Source organism: Lagenorhynchus albirostris, chromosome X, assembly GCF_949774975.1.
Source record: "Lagenorhynchus albirostris chromosome X, mLagAlb1.1, whole genome shotgun sequence".
Taxonomy (NCBI): Eukaryota; Metazoa; Chordata; class Mammalia; order Artiodactyla; family Delphinidae; genus Lagenorhynchus; species Lagenorhynchus albirostris.
In genome coordinates this window covers 44,425,055-44,446,354 of record NC_083116.1, presented here as the reverse complement: position 1 = coordinate 44,446,354, position 21,300 = coordinate 44,425,055, and the positions used below count along the sequence as shown (strand labels likewise).

At 39.1% G+C, this 21,300-nt stretch overlaps 1 protein-coding gene across 3 annotated transcripts in view; it reads right to left on the bottom strand.

Moving 5' to 3' along the window:
* Positions 1-12,313: 12,313 nt before the first annotated feature.
* Positions 12,314-21,300, bottom strand: part of XKRX (XK related X-linked) — a 14,522-nt gene continuing 5,535 nt past the window's right edge. Inside the window, exons 2-4 of one of the 3 annotated variants that reach the window (XM_060136894.1) lie at positions 19,773-20,041; positions 13,688-14,110; positions 12,314-13,505 (exon numbers count right to left, since the gene is read on the bottom strand). In XM_060136894.1, coding sequence (XP_059992877.1) covers positions 13,414-13,505; positions 13,688-14,110; positions 19,773-20,041 — 784 coding nt within the window. In that variant the 3' untranslated portion in view covers positions 12,314-13,413. Of the gene's footprint in view, positions 14,111-19,772; positions 20,042-21,300 lie in introns of all 3 variants that reach the window. The other 2 variants (XM_060136892.1, XM_060136893.1) reach the window with 2 other exon arrangements.

Sequence of the window (21,300 nt, the reverse complement as noted above, 5' to 3'; positions counted from 1 at the left end):
TGCCAGCAAAGGCTGAGCAGAAACCTAGACTTTCACCATCACCAGATTGTAGCAAGGCACCATGAATGAATGAGAGAGAGAGAGAGAAAGAGAGAAAAGGAGGGAGGGAGGGAGGGAGGGAGGAAGGAAGGAAGGAAGGAAGGAAGGAAGGAAGGAAGGAAGGGTTGGATTATAGCCCAAAGAATAAAATAAATATCCATGATGCAAATAAATGATTGAACAAATAAATAAATTGGGGAGAATAGGCAAATCTCCCACACAGATGAATTCCAAATAATTTATGTAGATAATGCCTCCTTGAGGAGATGGAACTTAACTCCTCACCCCTAGAATGTGGGCTGTTCTTAGTGACTTGCTTCCGAAGACTGGAGTATGGAGTGAGTGGTGGGGATACTATTACAGCAGAGAAACCTGGCAAACACTACCTCAGCCAGGTGATCAAGTTTAACATCATTAGTGATAAGTCATGTTGCTAGCATGTATCGTTGATATGATATGATGACAATACTTTATCTCTGTGGTCTTCCTCCCAAGAATACATAACTCCAGTCTAATCATGGCAAAAATATATGCAAATTCTACAAATTACCTAACCAGTACTTTTCAGAACTGTCTAGGTCATCAAAAATAAGGATAGTCTGGGAAACCATCACAGACCAGATGAGGCTAAAGAGACATGACAGTTAAGTGTCATGTTGTATCCTGGGTGGGATCCTGGGACAGAAAAGGGGCCCTAGGGAAAAACTAGTAAAATCTGAGTAAACAATGGAGTTTAGTTAACAACAATGTATCAATAACGGTTTCTTAGTTGTGACAAATGTACCATAGTAATGTAAGATATTAAGAATAGGGGAAACTGTGTGAGGGATATATGAGAACTCTCTGTATTATCTTTGCAACTTTTCTGTAAATCTAAAACTAGTTTAAAATAAAAAGTTTATTAAACAAAGAATAATGACTGCATTGGATTGAAGCACATCAAACATATAAAAATACATAAATTCATAATGATGCTAAAAGCAAAAAACCTTTGTTGAGCACCATTGGAGATTGCTAAGGCAACAACTTATTACTCAGAAAACCAATAAAGTGAAAAGAAATGAAGCATTTATTCTGCCTTTCCTTGTATAAATTGTTTCTCAGAGTAAGCAGATAGCTGATGAGGGAAAGTTATTATTTATAGAATTCCAGCTAATAAATGCCGAAGAAATGTTAGCACTAGAAAATCACCATCTTGCAATTCCATAATAATCTAGGCAAAGGTTGATGGAGAGCTTTATAATAGGGGAGATAAGCTGGCATCATCTAAACTCACTGATTGATCTTAGCATCAATCAAAATGAGATATGCAGACATAATGCACCTCACAAGCTGATGTGGTAGGAAGCACCTAGCACCATCTATCAGGTATCCTTGCCGAAAAATTGATGCTGAATCTAATCAAATCTCTAGATCTAACAGTTCATAGGAAATATAGGTGATGGGAGAGCAAGTTAAACAATATCATAAGGAAGCAATTGCCCAAATCCAGAGTGCATGACAGTCTACAGAAAAAATGATCCCGTTTCTTCAACAAATCAGTGACATAAAAAAGGGAGTATGGACTATTACAAAATAAGAGAGACTTGAGACCTATTACCCAAGTGCAATGTGTAGATCTTGTTTGGATCCTGATCTGAACAAACCAACAGTACAAAGACATCTTGAAAACAATTGAGAAAATTTGAATATGGACTGAAATTAAGGAATTATTGTTAATTTTGTTGGTTGTGATGATGGTATAGTGCTATGTGTATTTCTTAATGTCTTTAACAGTTATAGATTGCACACCAAATTAATTATTGTAAATTTTTTAAAAAAATCCTCCAGCCAGATGAAAAGAAACAATTATTGGAAGCTTGATGAAATAAGAATGGCAAAATGATAATTGTTGAAGCTGGTTGGTGGTATATGAAACTATATTATATTCTCTCTTTTATGTATGTTTGAACACTTTTATAATAAAAAGTTTTTTAAAAAAAGAAGTATAGACTAGGAGTATGAGCCCTAGTTTACATTCTGATTTATCCTTAATTAGTTGTGTGATCCTGGCCAAGCCACTTCATTACAGTACCTTAACTCTTTCCTTAGTAACTTAGAAATTATAACTGATAAAATAATGATAAAATTTATTGTCTAATGTGTGCCTAGAATTATGCCAAGTAGTACAAAGGAACAAAGAACTGTATATATACTACCTATTCTCCAGGCATCCGGGTTGGGGTGGGGAAGTGGGAGGAGAGGAAATATGGCTTTTGGAAATGTAAACTATTATAGAGAAGAAAACTATCACTTCTAATTTCATCATGCAGAAATAACACATTAAGATCTTAGTGTATATTTATATACCTTCCAGACATTTTACTATCTATATATACATGTCTTTTTTAAAAAATAAGATTTGGACTATTCTGTATGTGTCCTTTTGTGGCTAGTTTTTTTGTTTTGTTTTGTTTTGTTTTGTCTATAGTGTGTACTATTATACCCTTTGAGTAATCAATGGAAACTAAAATATATCAAAACATTATAGATATGTAAACATGATCTAGTTTAGTTTCTTTTTTTCCCCTACAGCTCTTTGATTAATTACAATCGGCCCTTTAATGAATATGTACCACATATAGTCATCTCTAGTTTAAATTCTTGCAGCTGGTCTCTCGACATCTAGTTTTACCCTTGTGTAATCCATCCTTCACACACCACCAAAGTGATCTTCTTGAAATAGCCCTAACTACGTCCCTCCTCTGCTCAAAAACCCTCAATGCAAGAGGCTGTGTACTGTATAATTCCATATGTATGACATTCTCAAAAAGACAACACTATAGGGAAAGAGAACAGATCAGTGGTTGCCAGGGGTTTGGGGGTGGGGAAGGTGTGACTGTAAAGGGGTAGTATAAGGAAATTCTTTTGGGTATTGAAATTGTTTTGTGTCCTGATTGCAGTGAGCCAATCCAATGGAAAAGAGCAAATTGAAGAGTCAAGTGAGGCAGGCAGAGGTTGGTAAACCAGAGAAGCAGAGTAAAATGGGTCTGGAAAGCAAGAAGGGACTGGAGTCCAAAGCCAAGAATATGAGCGCATGGAGGTCAGGAAACTATACAGAGCAGGCTAAGCCATAGGTTAGTTTGGGTATATATCAGAGATAAGCACCCTTTGTTCCTTTCTGTGAATGCACCTGCCCCATTTAAAAAGCCAAAGCTGAGTATAAAATACCCACTGACTTCAGTCCTACCCAGTCCAGACCATTGGACCAAACATCTATGGGAGGCAGTGTAGTAGAATGGGAAGGATATGAGCTTTGCAATAAAAAAGACCAGGATTCAAATTCTGCCTCTTTCCCTGAGTAGTTGTGTGACCTTAGGCAAGTCACTGTCAGCTTCAGCTTCTTTGTCTGAAAAATGTAGATAGATAGAATCTATCTCAGAGGAGTGTTGTGATGAAATAAAATTATGTAAGTGATCCGACATGAACCTTGGTATCTAATAAGCACTCAACAGATGATAGCCCATATCCTTCATGGGCACCTATCTTAATTTGTCTTATATTTCTACTTAGTTGTATGCAGTACATCTCTCCCTCTTCAACCAGATCTTAAACTTGTTGGGGGCAGACACTGTGTGTGAATGATTTCTTTACATATATTTACTTTTTAAAGTAATACATTTTTCAGATTACAAACATCATGTAAAATTATACAAAATTCAAATATTACAAACTACTTAACACAAAAGAAATCCTCAATCATGTCCCCCACTTCCCCAACCAGAGAACTGCTGTGAAGAGTTTGGAGCATTTTCTTCCAGCTCCTCCCACCACCATATTGTTGTTTTTGTTTTGTTTTTACAAAAATGGGATCATTGTTAAAGTATGATTTTCAAAATGTTCAGAAAAAGTTTTATACAAAGATTGTGAGCATGTGTCAAAGTTTAACTCATGAAGGAGGAAACCAGCAGGATGGCAAAGTTAACTCAAAAGAGGATGTGAGAACTGGTATTTTATATATAGTCAGTTAAAAAACAAAGGAATGTTAAAATAATATTGCTAAGTTAGACTCAAAACTGATAAATGTCCAACAGAGCAATAAGAGCCATAATCATGGTGTCTTATTTAGGTGGACAGAAAATGTCACTGTATCAGTTTTACAGAATTGTAAAATGACCAAACCCTGATCAGTTGTGCTAAATTACACTTCTCTTAGACCTAGAGAGTCAGATGACACTTAAACAAGCCTGTTAGAAAATGCTCTCAACGTGACATTAAAGCATCAAGTAATCATCTTTCCCCTTTGTATTAGTTTCCTAGTGCCACTTCAATAAAGTACCACAAACTAGGTACTTTTATTATTAAAAAAAGAACATTTCCTTATAGTTCTGACAGTCAGAAATCCAAAACCAGTTTCATGGGGCCAAAATCAAAGTGTCAGCAGGGCCCTGCTCCTTCCGGAGGCTCTATGGGAGAATCCATTTCCTTGCCTTTTACAGGTTCTAGAGCTGCATTTCTAAGTTTGTGGCCCCCTCCTCCATCTTAAAGCCAATAGTGTAACATCTTCAAATATCTCTGCCTCCATCTTCACATCACCTTCTCTCTTATAAGGACCTTTATGATTACATCTAGCACACCTGGATAATCCAGGGTAACTTCCTATTTCAAGACCAACTGATTAGCAACCTCAATTCCTCCTTAATTCTCCCTTGCCATGTAACATGACATATTCACAGGTTCTGAGAATTAGAACAAGGGAGATCTCTGGGGCAGAGTGGGAGGGAGTGGGTATCATTCTTCCTATCACACCCCTGTTTCCAAATTTTGAGTAATTCTTCATAACCTTATGCTATATATTTTTCTCTCCAACTTGCTTTTTTTCACCTATGTTTTCACTCAGCACATGCTGTATACACCTACCCCATTCTTCTTTTTTAAAAAATAAATTTATTTATTTATTTATTTTTGGCTGCGTTGGGTCTCCATTGCTGCACGTGGGCTTTCTCTAGTTGCGGAGAGTGGGGGCTACACTTCATTGAGGTGCGTGGGCTTCTCATTGCAGTGGCTTCTCTTGGTGCGGAGCACAGGCTCTGGGCATGTGGGCTTCAGTAGTTGTGGCGCATGGGCTCAGTAGTTGTGGCTTGCGGGCTCTAGAGCACAGGCTCAGTAGTTGCGGCACATGGGCTTAGTTGCTCCGTGGTATGTGGGCTCTTCCCGGACAAGGGCTCAAACCCGTGTCCCCTGCGTTGGCAAGCAGATTCTTAACCACTGCACCACCAGGGAAGCCCCCACCCACATTCTTCTTAATGACTGGACAGTATTCCAGTTATGGAATTGCCAGAATTTAGTCATTTCCCTGTAGATGGAAATTTAAGTTACCAGTTTTTCATGGTTATGAACAGTGCCTCAATGAACATTCTTGTACATATCTCTCTGCACAACTGTGGCTATGTTTCCATAGGAAAAAACCCTAGAGGTTAAAATTCTGAGACAAAAAGTATGCCCATTTAATTTTAACTAATGCTGACAAGCTGCCTTCTGAAAATTTGTGTGAATATTTTACTCTCATACTAGTAATATATGAGAGTGACTTTTTACCTCCAACATCACTTACACTTGATATATTTTTTTAACATCTTTACTGGAGTATAATTGCTTTACAATGGTGTGTTAGTTTCTGCTTTATAACAAAGTGAATCAGCTATACACATACATATATCCCCATACCCCTTCCCTCTTGCGTCTCCCTCCCTCCCACCCCTCTAGGTGGTCACAAAGCACCCAGCTGATCTCCCTGTGATATGTGGCTGCTTCCTACTAGCTATCGATTTTATATTTGGTAGTATATATACGTCCATACCACTCTCTCACTTCGTCCCAGTTTACCCTTCCCCCTCCTCGTGTCCTCAAGTCAATTCTCTAATAGGTCTGCGTCTTTATTCCAGTCCTACCCCTAGGTTCTTCATGACCATTTGTTGTTGTTGTTAGATTCCATATATATGTGTTAGCATACGGTGTTTGTTTTTCTCTTTCTGACTTGCTTCACTCTGTATGACAGACTCTAGGTCCAACCACCTTACTACAAATAACTCAATTTCATTTCCTTTTATGGCTGAGTAATATTCCATTGTATATATGTGCCACATCTTCTTTATCCATTCATCTGTCGATGGATACTTAGGTTGCTTCCATGTCCTGGCTATTGTAAATAGAGCTGCAATGAACATTGTGGTACATGACTATTTCTGAATTATGGTTTTCTCAGGGTATATACCCAGGAGTGGGATTGCTGGGTCGCATGGTAGTTCTATTTTTAGGTTTTTAAGGAGCTTCCATACTGTTTTCCATAGTGGCTGTACCAACTTACATTCCCACCAACAGTGCAAGAGGGTTCCCTTTTCTCCACACCCTCTCCAGCATTTACTGTTTCTAGATTTTTTGATAATAGCCATTTGGACTGGTGTGAGGTGATATCTCACTGTAGCCTTGATTGGCATTTCTCTAATGATTAATGATGTTGAGTATTCTTTCATGTGTTTGTTGGCACTCTGTATATCTTCTTTGCAGAAATGTCTGTTTAGGTCTTCTGCCCATTTTTGGATTGGGTTGTTTGTTTTTTTTGTTATTGAACTGCATGAGCTGCTTGTAAGTTTTGGAGATTAATCCTTTGTCAGTTGCTTTATTTGCAAATATTTTTTCCCATTCTGAGGGTTGTCTTTCTGACTTGTTTATGGTTTCCTTTGCTGTGCAAAAGATTTTAAGTTTCATCAGGTCCCATTTGTTTATTTTTGTTTTTATTTCCATTTCTCTAGGAGGTGGGTCAAGGATGATCTTGCTGTGATTTATGTCATAGAGTGTTCTGCCTATGTTTTCCTCCAAGAGTTTTATAGTGTCTGGCCTTACATTTAGGTCTTTAATCCATTTTGAGTTTATTTCTGTGTATGGTGTTAGGGAGTGTTCTAATTTCATACTTTTACATGTACCTGTCCAATTTTCCCAGCACCACTTATTGAAGAGGCTGTCTTTTCTCCACTGTATATTCTTGCCTCCTTTATCAAAGATAAGGTGTCCATATGTGCGTGGGTTTATCTCTGGGCTTTCTATCCTGTTCCATTGATCTATATTTCTGCTTTTGGGCCAGTACCATACTGTCTTGATTACTGTAGCTTTGTAGTATACTCTGAAGTCAGGGAGCCTGATTCCTTCAGCTGCATTTTTTGTTCTCAAGATTGCTTTGGCTATTCGGGGTCCTTGGTGTCTCCATACAAATTGTAAAAGTTTTTGTTTTAGTTCTGTGAAAAATGCCAGTGGTAGTTTGATAGGGATTGCATTGAATCTGTAGATTGCTTTGGGTAGTAGAGTCATTTTCACAATGTTGATTCTTCCAATCCAAGAACATGGTATATCTCTCCATCTATTTGTATCATCTTTAATTTCTTTCATCAGTGTCTTATAATTTTCTGCATACAGGTCTTTTGTCTCCTTAGGTAGGTTTATTCCTAGCTATTTTATTCTTTTTGTTGTAATGGTAAATGGGAGTGTTTTCTTAATTTCACTTTCAGATTTTTCATCGTTAGTGTATAGGAATGCCAGAGATTTCTGTAAATTAATTTTGTATCCTGCTACTTTACCAAAACATTAATTAGCTCTAGTAGCTTTCTGGTACCATCTTTAGGATCCTCTATGTATAGTACCATGTCATCTGCAAACAGTGACAGCTTTACTTTCTCTTTTTCGATTTGGATTCCTTTTATTTCTTTTCCTTCTCTGATTGCTTTGGCTAAAACTTCCAAAACAATGTTGAATAATAGTGGTGAGAGTGGGCAACATTGTCTTGTTCCTGATCTTAGTGGAAATGATTTCAGTTTTTCACCATTGAGGACGATATTGGCTGTGGGTTTGTCATATATGGCCTTTATTATGTTGAGGTAAGTTCCCTCTATGCCTACTTTCTGGTGGGTTTTTATCATAAATTGGTGTTGAATTATGTCAAAAGCTTTCTCTGCATCTATTGAGATGACCATTTGGTTTTTCTCCTTCAATTTGTTAATATGGTGTATCACATTGATTGATTTGCATATATTGAAGAATCCTTGCATTCCTGGGATAAACCCCACTTGATCATGGTGTATGATCCTTTTAATGTGCTGTTGGATTCTGTTTGCTAGTTTTTTGTTGAGGATTTTTGCATCTATGTTCATCAGTGATATTGGCATGTAGTTTTCTTTTTTGTGACATCTTTGTCTGGTTTTGGTATCAGGGTGATGTTGGCCTTGTAGAATGAGTTTGGGAGTGTTCCTCCCTCTGCTATACACTTGATATTTTGGATTCACTTGTCTTTCAGCATCTATGTAGCACTTTGAGATATTTGTATCGGTTTTACAGGCACAGAATAAGAGTTTAATAATTGTTTGATGAATTGAATTGAAAGTTAGCTATTGTATTTATTTATTTATTTAATACACTCATGGCTAAATTTATTTATCCTTATTACGTCATCCTTCTTGCCAGGTTTCTTCTTTTTTTAATTCAAGTGTAGTTGATTTACAAGATTGTGTTAGCTTCAAGTGTACAGCAAAGTGATTCAGTTTCTTTTTCAGTTCTTTTTCAGTCTCTTTTCCAATATAGGTTATTATAAGATATTGATTATAATTCCCTGTGCTATACAGTAAGACCTTGTTGTTCATCTATTTTATACATAGTAGTGTGTATATTTAATCCCATCCTCCTAATTCAATCCTCTCATTAGAACAATGCAAATTCATGTGTACAACTCAGAGGGCTTGTGCTAACAATGGCACATTGGTAAGAGAGCAATATGTGTGCGTCTTGAATATTATAAAGTGTTATTCAGATGTTAGTTACTTCTATACATGGAAATGTGTTTTCACAGGTAGTTCTCATATCTCACACAGATTGGCCTTGCTGCTTCCCAGGTTCACATGGTATAAGCTTTGTTGCCAAGGCCCATAACATACTTTCACTGTGCACCCCACAGGCTGTAAGGTCTAAAGTGTGTGACTGATGGTGCCAGTCTTTTAGGAGGAAAGGCATGATAAGATTATGGGCATATGTGTCCCCTGAAGATAGTAATTGTGTGGCTGCACCACACTGACTCCATTTTGTCAGCTCCATCTTAGGCCCACAGTCCTACTCCCTCCCCTTTCTGCATGACTGAGCTTTAGCCTACTCACTAGGAATGCACCCAAGCCAGATAAGTTCCGTATCAACTTTTACCCTTGCCTTCATCTGATATGAAAACTAGAAGAATACCTTCTGCTGACATAGATGGGTAATGGTAATGAGACCCCTGGGGTGGGGGGAGGAAAAAAGCCTGGTTCCCATAGGTGCAGCCGTGCTTCTCCCTTGGTAACCAGATTCTATTTTTAGCTTTGGCCCTTTAAACTCCCCCATGCCCCTTTCGGGGGCACAGAGTGCAGCTGTGAATACCTCTGGATCATTGTCCACCCGATCCTGCCTGTATGTAAGTTACCCCCAATAAACTTCATAATTGTACTTTATGGAGTTGCCTGCTTCACTTTTTGGTCTTAAAGTTCCTTCTCAGTTCAGAGGGTATTACTCAATATCCCCGCCTCCCAACAGTAATAAAGCCCAATAGCAAAAGTTTCAGAGAAGGAGCATCTCCATTCTTGGATAAATATTTTGGAGGGTCCAGAGTCAACTGATTTTGTACTAAAAGATTTCTCAGAGACAGAGTCTCATGGATTTAGATGGAATGTTCTGGGGAGTACCCAACCCTACAGCCGCCCACCTCGCCCTATCCCAGGAAGTAGCAATCAATTCTGTAATGCTAAGGACTATGACCTTGTGAGGTGCAGGGATGAGGGGGCTAGCTGAAAGAGCACTCAAGGTTGACCTAGTCTCTTAGGACTGTGACAGCTCCCAGAGGGGCATTATTCTGTACCATCCCCATCCTCTGGCCTGCTCTGGGAGTCAGCTTCTCAGCAGGAGTAAGAGCAGTGTTGGCAAGAGAAAGTATAAGAGAATGAGCTTCAGCACTACCCTGCTCTGATTGGTTATTTCTGGAGGAAGTACTCATACAAACCTGACTGGGAATTGCTCCCTCCAGTTTTATTCCCACAACCAGGGTCTAGAAGGTGTGTGCCTAAGAATATACAGGAGACAAAATCCTGAAACTAGAAAGGAAATGATTCCCTTCACCATCCTTCCCCTCCCCCGCAACCCCACTTCCTAACTCTCCCAGTCCCCAGCCTATAAGTGCATGTGAACACATGCTCGGTTTTCATCCTAAGCTTTTTAGGACTTGACCCTTCTCTAGAGTGAACTGAGTGGTGCCCCTTGATAAGGAGTGTTTGTGAGAAAGCATGCTTGATATGAACCCAGCCATAGCCCATAAAATATTCTTGAAACCACTAACATATTAAAATAATTTCACAAAGGACCTAAGAGAACTTAGAGGTTTACATCATGATCAAGAGTGTAAGGTCTGGAGCCTGAGTCCCCAAGACTGAATCTGGCTCTGACACTCTCTGTGACCTCAGGCAGGTCACTTCACTTTTCTATGCCTTAGAATCCTCATCTGTAAAATGCGGAATAACATTACCTACCCTCCTAAGAGTTGTTTTGAGGATTGAATGAAATAATGCATATATAGGACTATGCCACACATATCGTAAGTGCTCATAAATATTAGCTAGTATTTAATTATCTGACAGTGCCTCATGGTTCTATGCCCATAGTCTTTAAGGCATTTGTGGAGCAAATGAAATTGACGACGATTAGTTTATTTAATACGTTTCCTTAATATGTTCATTTGCCCATACTTTTTAGCCTACTGACTTTCCAATGACACGAGGATAGTTGTTGTTACAATGGCCTAGTATTTACACCCAAACTTTGTGATTCTGCACTCCTTTTCCAAGACCCATTTGCTGGCCCCATCTCTGCCTCCTCTCCCACTCCGTTAGACTTGCCCCTACAAAAGTACCCTGTGTTACTTTAAGATTTGAGGATAAAAAGAGAGTAGTCAATTAAAGAAGTGTTTGTGGGTGGAAGGGAGCACTTTCCTCTGCTCTACCCCCCGTATTCCACAATTTCTTCATCTCCTGTGTATTTATGAGATTGCTGTGGAACAGAAAGGCTACCACCTATAGGAGGTTCTGAAGGTTCATTTGTATAATGTATCACTAGTGTCTCTTCTCTGTAGGTAAGGGCAGCAGGTTTTTCAGGTGGAACTTGCTCCACACTCTTTACCCTAAACTCGCTGCATTCCTGGGATATAAAGTCACTGAGGCTGGAGAGGATACATGGGGGGAAATATGCCTGGTCTGGCATGAGGCACATTTTTCTGCCCTGTGTGCATCTCCACTCCAGCTCTAATTGGCTTGCCTTGCTCACTGTGTGTCTCTGTGTTCTCATAGCATCTGACCCTTAAGTAGCTGAGTCACATGGCTTTTATGGACCAAATTATGGTTCCACACTGCTCTTGCTCTTAATGGAAGGCATATTAACCATGAGGGAGAAATTGTTGCTTGAATTCCAAAGAGGCAGTGTGTTCTTCTGGAGGTTTGGTAGATTCTTTCTTTCAAATTCACCTTGAATAACAGTCAGAGGACAGCAGTGTGTGCTTCTTATGACAACAACCTACATCTCCATCATGAAAGATGAGGATGAGGAATGCGGGAGTTAGGTTGAAAAAGGAAATCTCCACTGATCCAAAGCAAGTCACTTCACTCTCCCCCAATTAAGTATGCAATCCATTTAGCCCCAAACAGTGGTTGAAGATGGGAAAACCACACTAGACATATCAGCAAATAGGACAATTCTGGCTCATAGCCCTGCTACTTAGAAGAGGGAGCTCTTCCAACATAATGTCCTGACACTGTATAAGAGGAGGGGAAATGGCTAAAGATAAATTCTTAACATGATCCCAAGAGTAAAACTGGATGAGAATGAAAAGGCTTAGCTTAGATTGTTCACAGTTCTTCACAGCACTGTGGTGGGCACAACTGTACATGCTACTAGGAGTTCTCACTTTCCTGGTCTGTGAGGGGCAAGCATTAGTTAGGTAGATGCTGGGATACTCGATCCCAATAGGCAGTGGCCATAGTAACTTCAATTCCTTGGTGACTTTAGAGGCATCCAGCTGACTTTCTCATCAAAATACCCAACTCATATAAGATATAAACATTAAGATACATAAGGAAGGGAGAACTGCATTCATCCCCTGGGGGTGTGGGAGTGAGCAGATGGTTGATAAGCATATGCTCCTTATTAGAAAATAAAATCCTGTGGGCAGAAAGCAGTACCGATGATGATTTAATGTGATCTCATTTCCCTCCTCTGCCTTCACTCTACCTTGGAGTGTTAGCCACTCTCCCAACCCCAAACAACATAAAGGCAATGTCCTAGCTATTATTACCTCTCTCTCCCCTAAAAAACAAATCAACAAAATACTCAGGATAGTAGGAAACACAAAGCAATCTTCATTTCTTCCACACATTAGAAACATTTTCAATTACAGTTCAGCTTCTCTGAGATATACATCAAATGTTGGTCAACGAGCACAGAAAAGCCAGGTTGGAGGGAATCCCTGATAAGGAGGCATGAAGTGAGAGCTTTGATTCAACCACTCCACTCAGCACAGTGGAGGCCCATGCAGGTCCCTGAGACAGTCATTCTGCTTTATGCCTTGAAGGAAACCCACTCTGTACTCCCTCCTCAGAGTGTGCCTTTGAAGGGCCACTGAAAGGAAAGATCCTTGATGAATGATCACTAGTAAAGTCCTAATGGAGAGCTAACTCATTTAAGGAGCAGCTCTTTTAATAGTGGGGGTTTTCCTCTTAATCAGTGTTTCTCACTGGAATTAAAAGACCCCAGCCACGTTCACAGTTACAGGTTTCACATAAGTCAGACTGTTTCCCGGGAGGTACCCATAGCTGATAAGCAGGCACATCCTCTGATCAGTCAGGATATATTCTGGTGGGATTCTGGGCCATTTGGTTCAGCCCACAGAAACCTCAGTAATGCTCAAGCGAATGAGCAGAGCTTAAAGGTCACAGAGAGCCTTAGGTGCATGGAGGTAAGTTATCTCATAGGACAGCCAGACAGCTGACCTGGGTGGGAGGAATGTGAATGATATATCTGACCCTCCCAGGTACACAGTGGTTACCTTGGTGTCCAAACATAGTAGTCAATCTTAAGGAAATAAAATCTATTTGGGGGCTGCTCTTTCTTCTGATAGGCTTTCAGAAAACTCAAAACAATGTCCTGGTGGGTACTCACCCATAAGCCTCATCGTCTCCTTCAATTTCACAGTTGCTCTTGGCAACCCCAACCCATCCCAAAATACCCAAAAGACAGAATCAGACAATGCTTTGCCTTGCTTCAGCATCAATGGATGGCTCTGAGTTCTCAACCCTGCCCCGAGGGTGCTGGTAGCAGCAGACACAGTGGAGATAGTCCACTACATTGTGGGTGAAGAGTGAGCGCAACGGGTGCAAGTACTGGAAGAAAAGGAGCATGAAGCCAATGGAAATCAGATAAGCAATAATGAGCTGCAAGGCAATCAAGGAATGACAGTAATTCAGTAACACTTTCACTCCAAAGAACTTAAAAACCAAGACCATGATCACATTCTCTAACAATCTCACACTATAGTGCAGGCCCATATGTCCCCAGTTCTGACCTTTCTCAACAAGGTCGCTGTCTGCTAACTTCAACTGCAAAGCTGACCAGCAAGAGAAGTTGATGCCAGCATAGAGGACGGTAACGGAAATCAACACCACTAAGGTGCCAAGTCGGCTGATATTTTTCTCAATGTTATTGGGCATGTGGGCACCACTCCTCCAGAACTTAACCCAAGGCTCAAAGAGGATGATCAGGAAGTTCAGCAATAAGAAGGGCACAGCCTTCAATTTCAAGGTGGCTGAAAAGAGCACGAGAATCATGAGGCGGGAGGTGATCTCCAATGTCCGCCAAATGGTGATGCACAGGACTTCTAGTGGACCAAGGCGAATCTTGTATTCATCGTACTTGATCTGGATAGCCAACATATTGCAGAGGGTAGCCCCATAGGTGACAGATATCAGGGAAAAGACTATTAGCACAGCTGTAAGAAAAAAAAAGAAACAGAAGAAAATAGATAATCAGTCAATGTTGGTGAAGCTTGTACTCTGACCCAGAGGTCCAGAGAGATGATAGGTGAGACTCAAGGGCCCAAGTCAAGAGCAAACCTACGAATGAACAGAGCTATGTAAACAAACAGCATACACAGAAAGAAAATGGAAATAAACTAAATTATTTTGCGTGACAGGGATTGGGGCAGTTTTTAATTTTTTCTACATTTCTCTAGTTTCTAAATTTCCCATGAAATAAGAAATGAACATATACTGGCAATATTTTAATAATCATATAAACATACAAAATAAAGTAAAAAAACAGTGGGCCTCAGAACCATCACTGAGGGGTCACTAGCATTGAGAGGTCACTAACCCAAGAAGAGTACATATAAAGGGATGGGCAGCATCTACCTGATGAAACAAGCTTCTGAGAAAACAGTGCTGGAGGCAGAGAGAACTTGATCTGAAAAAAATCCAGTCTTAGGAGACTCAGAGAGAATCCCTTTGGTTATAGAAGTCCCTGCTTTGATGAACATCTTCTTCAAGGAACTAATCTTGTTTGTGTGTGCTTCTAGAACATAAAATATATACTGGAAATTCCATGAGAGCAGAAGGGACCATGTCTGTTTTGTTCACTGCTGTATCACCAGAGCCTAGCACACTGCCTGGAGCATAGTAGGTGCTCAACAAATGTTTGTGGAATTAATGAAGAATTCTGAGTTTAGAGAGGCACCATAACATACCTACGATTAGAAGTGCTTGGTTCAGCAGTGTGAGAGCTTGTGCGACTCACTGAATATCCATGTGCCTCGGTCCCCTAGGTCACTGACATACTCTAGAGTTGCTTGTATTACTCATCAGCAATACCAATTTCCCAATGCTTTGGTATACTTTAGGAGTCCCCAAACTTCTGGCAGAGTGGCTTAAAAATTTTTAAATCCTATTTCCTAGCCCATAACATCCATAGCACTGTGCGTTAGAGTAGGGGCCCTGAAGGATCAGGATGCCCTCTAATCCTGCTATCCTAAGTCTCAACTATAGGTCACACAGTGGCTCTTTCCTTTTCTTCATTTCTTTATATCAGAGGATACCAATCACTAAGAAAAATCTAGTGCTCTCAAGGAGAGTGAGACACCGGAGTATACTCATCCAAAAGAAAAGCTGGAGCTTTCTGTTCCCATAAAAACACTGGATCCAGGGAACTAGAGCCATTGAAATGTCAATTTAATCTGCAAGAAAAGTAAAGACCTTCCGACAGAAACCCAGAAAGAAGCACAGCGTTGTTTCTGAGATCTTTTCCAGCTCTAAGCAGAGGGTTGCAGTCTCAAAGACTGGAAGACTCTCTTAAAGTGTCTACTCTTATCTTTACTTTTATTATTTATTATTTTTTCCAGCTTTATTGAGATATAATCGACATATAACATTGTATTAGTTTAAGGTGTACAGCATAATGATTTGATATACTCTTAGCTTTATAAACCACTCTAAGTCCCATCCTCAAGAGTTGATGCTCCTTGTAGAGTTTGGAACATCAGGGTGTATGTACAGCCAGCTAAGTGTGGTGATGCTTTCCCTTAGATTTAGAACTCGTTTATTGATAGTAGTGTAATAAAAAGCAGAAAGCCTGATGCTTCCAATAAATGTAAAAACACCTTCCATCTGTCTCCCTACAAAAAGACACATGCCATAAGAGGTCATAATGCTGCTAGTGAAATTTGCTCATCTATGCTGATCCAGACGGCCTCCCAGAGAAAAAGGAATAAGAAAAGGGGTAGCAAAGAGAAGACAGGAGGGTGGGTGAAAGTGAGGAAAACTAAAACCAAAAAGTAATTCACAAAACCTTAAAAGAGAGGGTGTTGTCAGAAAGTTTTTAATAGGAGAAATCACTGAAGAATTGAAAACAAGGCCTTGTAGAAAGATTCCCTTACATCCTTTGTAGAGTGACCTATAGTTAGAAACACGGATCCTAAAGGCAGATGTCCTGCATTCCAATCCTCTTTGCCATCTATTACTTATGGAACCTTGTGGGGAAATTTGCTTAGCCTCTTGGTGCCTCTGTTTTCTCATTTGTAAGATGTGGATAATAACAAGTATCTCATAGTGTTGTTGTGAAGATTTAAATGAAATAATTAGAGAAATGCCTGGAACATAGTAAATGCTATCTGTTAGCTCCTATCATCATCATCATCATCATCATCATCATCACCATCCTCTATTTCCAAAAGTACAGGAGATGCATTTACTTTGTTTAGGTGTTACCCTGACACTTAGGAAATCAAGTGATTTCAAAACTGATAGAACATCTAGACATAAGCCTTACAAAAATGTGAAAAACCTATAATAAGAAAATGATACAATTTTACTGAAGTATATTTAAAAATATTTAATGACATGTACTTCGGTAAACTTGTATATAGTTGGCCCTCTCCATCCACAGATTCAGCCAAAACCATGGATAGAAAATACTCGGGAAAAAATTCCAGTAATTTCCAAAAGCAAAACTTGAATTTGCCATGTACTGGCAACTATTTACTTAGCATTTACATCATATTCATAACTATTTACATAGTATTTACATTGTATTAGGTATTATAAGTAAGCTAGCGATGATGTAAACTATACGGGAGGATGTACACAGGTTATACACAAATACTACACCATTTTATACAAGGGATTTGAGAATCTATGGATTTTGGTATCCGCAGGGGGTCCTGGAAACAATCCGCTGAAGATACCCAGGGTCAAGTCTAGTTTTCTTGCTACGGGTCTCACATATTTATGGCACAGAGTGTAGTGATGCTGCACGGATGTATATTTATCTCCAAACTCATCAAGTTGTACACATTAAATAGGTAGAGGTTTTTGTTTGTTAATTGTACCTCGATGAAGTGATTTTTAAATATTTAATGAAATGGAGACTTAAATTATCTTCTAATATGAAATTGATTGATCCTGTAAAGATGTAAACTCCCTCCAAAATAACCTAAATAATTGAATGCAATCCCAATCACAGTCTCAATAAAATGTTTTTTCTTTTGCTGTTATTGTTTTGCTTTGTTTTGTTTTCTGGTGGGGGAATTGACAAATTGATTGTGAAAATTCATTCTGTTTGGAAGATCAGGCTAAATTGCTCTACTAGATCTGAGCTGTGAAAGGCCTTTGAAAGGCACAAGACCTAAAAGCAATAAAGAATTTGAATACATAAAAATGTAATACTTCAAAATGCCAGAAAATACTACAAGTATATTGTCTCTTACATATAGTGTGTTGCACATCTGTTACATGTATGACATGTATATGCACATTTAAAATGTGTGTATGTACACAAATACAGAACATTATACAAATGTATACATACACACTTATCCACAGCAGAGAAAGGATTAATAGCCAGAATAAGTAAATAGATCCTCCAAATTAATGAGGAAAAGATAAACAACCCACTAGAAAAAGTGAGTAACATATAAATAAGATATTTAAAGAATAGAATGACCAAACATGAAATGATGCTCAGTTTCACTCATAAAGTAAATTATTAAAACAGTTATTTTATAATTATATAAATATTTAGTTTAAGATATAAAGAAACAGGCATCTTCATACACTGCTGGTGGGAATACAAATTCATGCAACCTTTTGGCAGTACTGCTAAAATTCTAAATATGCATATCTTTTCTCCCAGCAATTCTACTGCTAAGAAGTTATTCTACAAAGTCTCATTCCAGTACACAGGTGCTTATAAAGGTGTTCACAGGAGCATAGTCTGTAATCAGAGAAAAACTTTTTTGCATGGATGGAAAAATTATAAACAAACTTTAATCCTACCAACAGAAGATTAGGGAAATAAGAAAGAATGGTCCAATTCATATAAAGGAAATATATAGTATATTTATCATTATTATTATATATATAGATAACTGTTGAAGAAATATTGGCATACTTTTGAAAAAAACATGCTGCTGAATAGAATGTTTAATTTTCCTTTTTTGGCAAATATATATATACACATATATATGTTATATGTATGTTTATATTTACATAATAAAAAGAAGTCTGCACTACTTTGTATAAAATAGATAACTAATGAGAACCTGCTGTATAGCACAGGAAAGAAAGAAAAAGAGAGAGAGAGAGAGAGAGAGAAAGAAAGGAAGAGAAAGAGAGAAAGAGAGAGAGAGAGGGAGGGAGGGAGGGAGGGAGGGAGGGAGGAAGGAAAGAGTCTGGAAGGATATACACTAAATGGTAAACAGATTACCTTTGGGAAATGAGATTACATCTCCTATTTTGTATATATTCTGTACAGTTTTGAGTCTTTACCATAACCATGTCTGATTTTTATAATTAAAAACAATAAGGACCAAAAATAGTAATACATGATCATGGTAAAAAGAAATCCAAGCCATATAAAAGGGTATAAAGTAAAAGCTAATAAAAGTCAGTTGACTTCTCATTTTCACTCGCTAGAGGTAAATGGTTCCTTGCATATCTTTCTAGAAATAGTCTGTGCATATACAATTACCTGCAGGCCATCCGGTTTGTGCATGTATTACTTTTATAATGCATACATATTTTAATTAGATGATGTAATTACCCTCAAAATTCTCAGGAGGAAGAGCATCATCATTTCCAGATTTTTCTCCCCATACTACTGTCAATTCTAGGTATGTAAAAAGCTTCAAGACCAGTAGAACTTCATGAACAATTCTTAGTAGAGAAAAAAAGAGGGCACATTTCCTCCTTTATTTGAAACATAGGGCTTTGCCAAGCAGGGTCAGCACCTAATAATAAGGAAACGGTCCAAAGCTGTACCCACAGCTGTACCAGCTCCAGTCCAAGCTAGAGGCTTACTCATCTCGGGATCCCTCTTTTACAAGTGGGAAATTAAGACAGTGACCTCTTTGGTAACTTCCTCTAAAGATTACAGAGAAGGTCAGAACCGGGACCAGGCCTGACTCGCATCAGTATTCATTCCACACCCCTTTTTCTTTCTCCCCACTGAAGTTGGAAGGAGTGATTAAATCAATGGTTCCCAAAAGTGGCTGATCAGAATCAACTGGGGTACGTTAAAAAATGCAGATTCTTGGCCTCCCCACACTCAGATTGATTCAGGTCTGAGTATGGGATGTAAGTTTTAAAGGAAGCTTTCATCCAGTAATTATGTTTTCTCATGATCCGTAATATTTGGGAACCTCTTACTTAAAGGCAGCCATCCCTAAACCAACCAACCAACCAACCAACCAACAAAACACACTCAGTACAATTTAAACACTGTGGATAGGGAACATGTCCTACTGGCTTCTGGTATTACTCACTTCTTCTGGGTCCAGAGAGGGTTTTTCTGTGGCATTTTTAGTCTAAACACCTTACCCCAGTTTCAGAAATCTGGTAGGCCTGAGATGTCTGGCTCCCCAAGTTGACTCTCAGTGCTGTACAACAGAACTAGTTCTATAATACCAATAGAGTAATCACTAGGCACACATAGCTACTGAGCACTTGAAATGTGGCTAGTATGACTGAGGAAATCAATTTTTAATTTTTAATTTTAATTTAAATAGCCACATGAAGCTGGTGGCCAGTATATTGGACACTCAGGTCTAGATTTCTAAGACCCTTGATTTCAGTGGAGCCCTCCCCTCTCCTGACACCACTCACCTCTACCCACGGGGACCTCTGCAGAGATCAGGGTCACATAGAGCTGACAGGTCAGCTGGGGCACTGAGCCCAGGAAGGCTTGGATCTGTGACATACGTTTGTAGGCACTGCGGTGCATAGCCAGGGTCCGGATGGAGTGGCCCACCTCCCATTCTATCAGCACCTCCTCGCCATTTATTAGCATCTTCTTTCGGGTGAGGCTGACATAGGGCTCCTCCTGCCCTCCTTTCTTCCACAGTGTGAGGTACTTAATCATGGCTTCCAAACATCTGCAGAAGTAAAGCATCATGAGTACTTAACTAAAGCTGTCCTAGGAAGGAAAGTTGTAGTGAGGGGGTAAAAATAACTCAGGAGGGCTGTGCTACTTTTTGCCATTCCTTCTCTTCTGTTCTACTCATTTCTCATGAGGCAAGGAGTTGGTCATGCCTTCCACGTGTCACTTCAGTCTAAATCCTTTGTGTTGGGTTGGCAATCGACCAACCTAAGAACGCCAATTCAGAAGTGCTTGAGGACTTAAGAATAAGCCTGTGACAGAAAAATGGCTAGAACACAAAGACATTAAAAATTTGTTGGGAGAAAATGATGAAGGTTCCAAAAGGCTCTGGTTTTCATAACACCTCAGGTTCCTGAGGTAAAGCATTCTTTATTCAAAGCTTTCAGCTCCATAATCAGAACTTTTGAGCTCTGCTTTTTCAAAACAAAGCCCACAACTATAACTGTCTCAGCCAAAAAGTCTTGGAAGGGATCTGGAAAAATCTCTCAAATACACAGGAAAGCCATTTAGCAACGGAGGTACTTAAAAGGCTTGACAACTCAGAACTGAATATACTATATACCTAGGGAACCTCAAAAGATCTCTTTAAAGGTTGTTCTGGGGCCTCTTGACCTGTTTGGGAACAATAGCCTTTTAAACTTCATTCTTTCTCTACAAAGAGTAAAACATACTTAGGAGATCTTATCATCCTTGAAATAATATTAAGACCACATTTCCTGCTGTACCCGTCCCATATCCCCCATATAAATCAGAAGTCTTTAGCAGTTCTGATGTGGTGAAAAGAGAAGCAACTAGAACATCTTGTTTTGGAACACCTGAGTTACTACTTCCCCCACTCACACTGAAATAAATGGAAACTGTGAACTATTTCTTCTAAGTAAGAACAGTTGTGTCAAAAATTAAGCAGTCTTTCCTGATAGGCTGAGGGCACGGGTGGCATTTATCTTACTCACCGCCCTTATCACATAGTGGGCATTTGATAAATATTTGCTGAGTAAATGAAAGAGTTAGAAGGAAAAAAAGAATACAGGATGAGAAGTGATGGAAGGAGAAGATTATAATTAATAATGGCAATGTAATTTAACAACAACAAAAAAAAAAACAGACCAAAGACGAGCTCAGATTTATATGCTCTCTAGGCCTTTGGCTCCCAATAGAAAAGCTTGTAACAGTGCTGGCTGCCATTCTCCACAGGATCCCTTTTTTTTTTTTTTTTTTACGGTACGCGGGCCTCTCACTGCTGTGGCCTCTCCC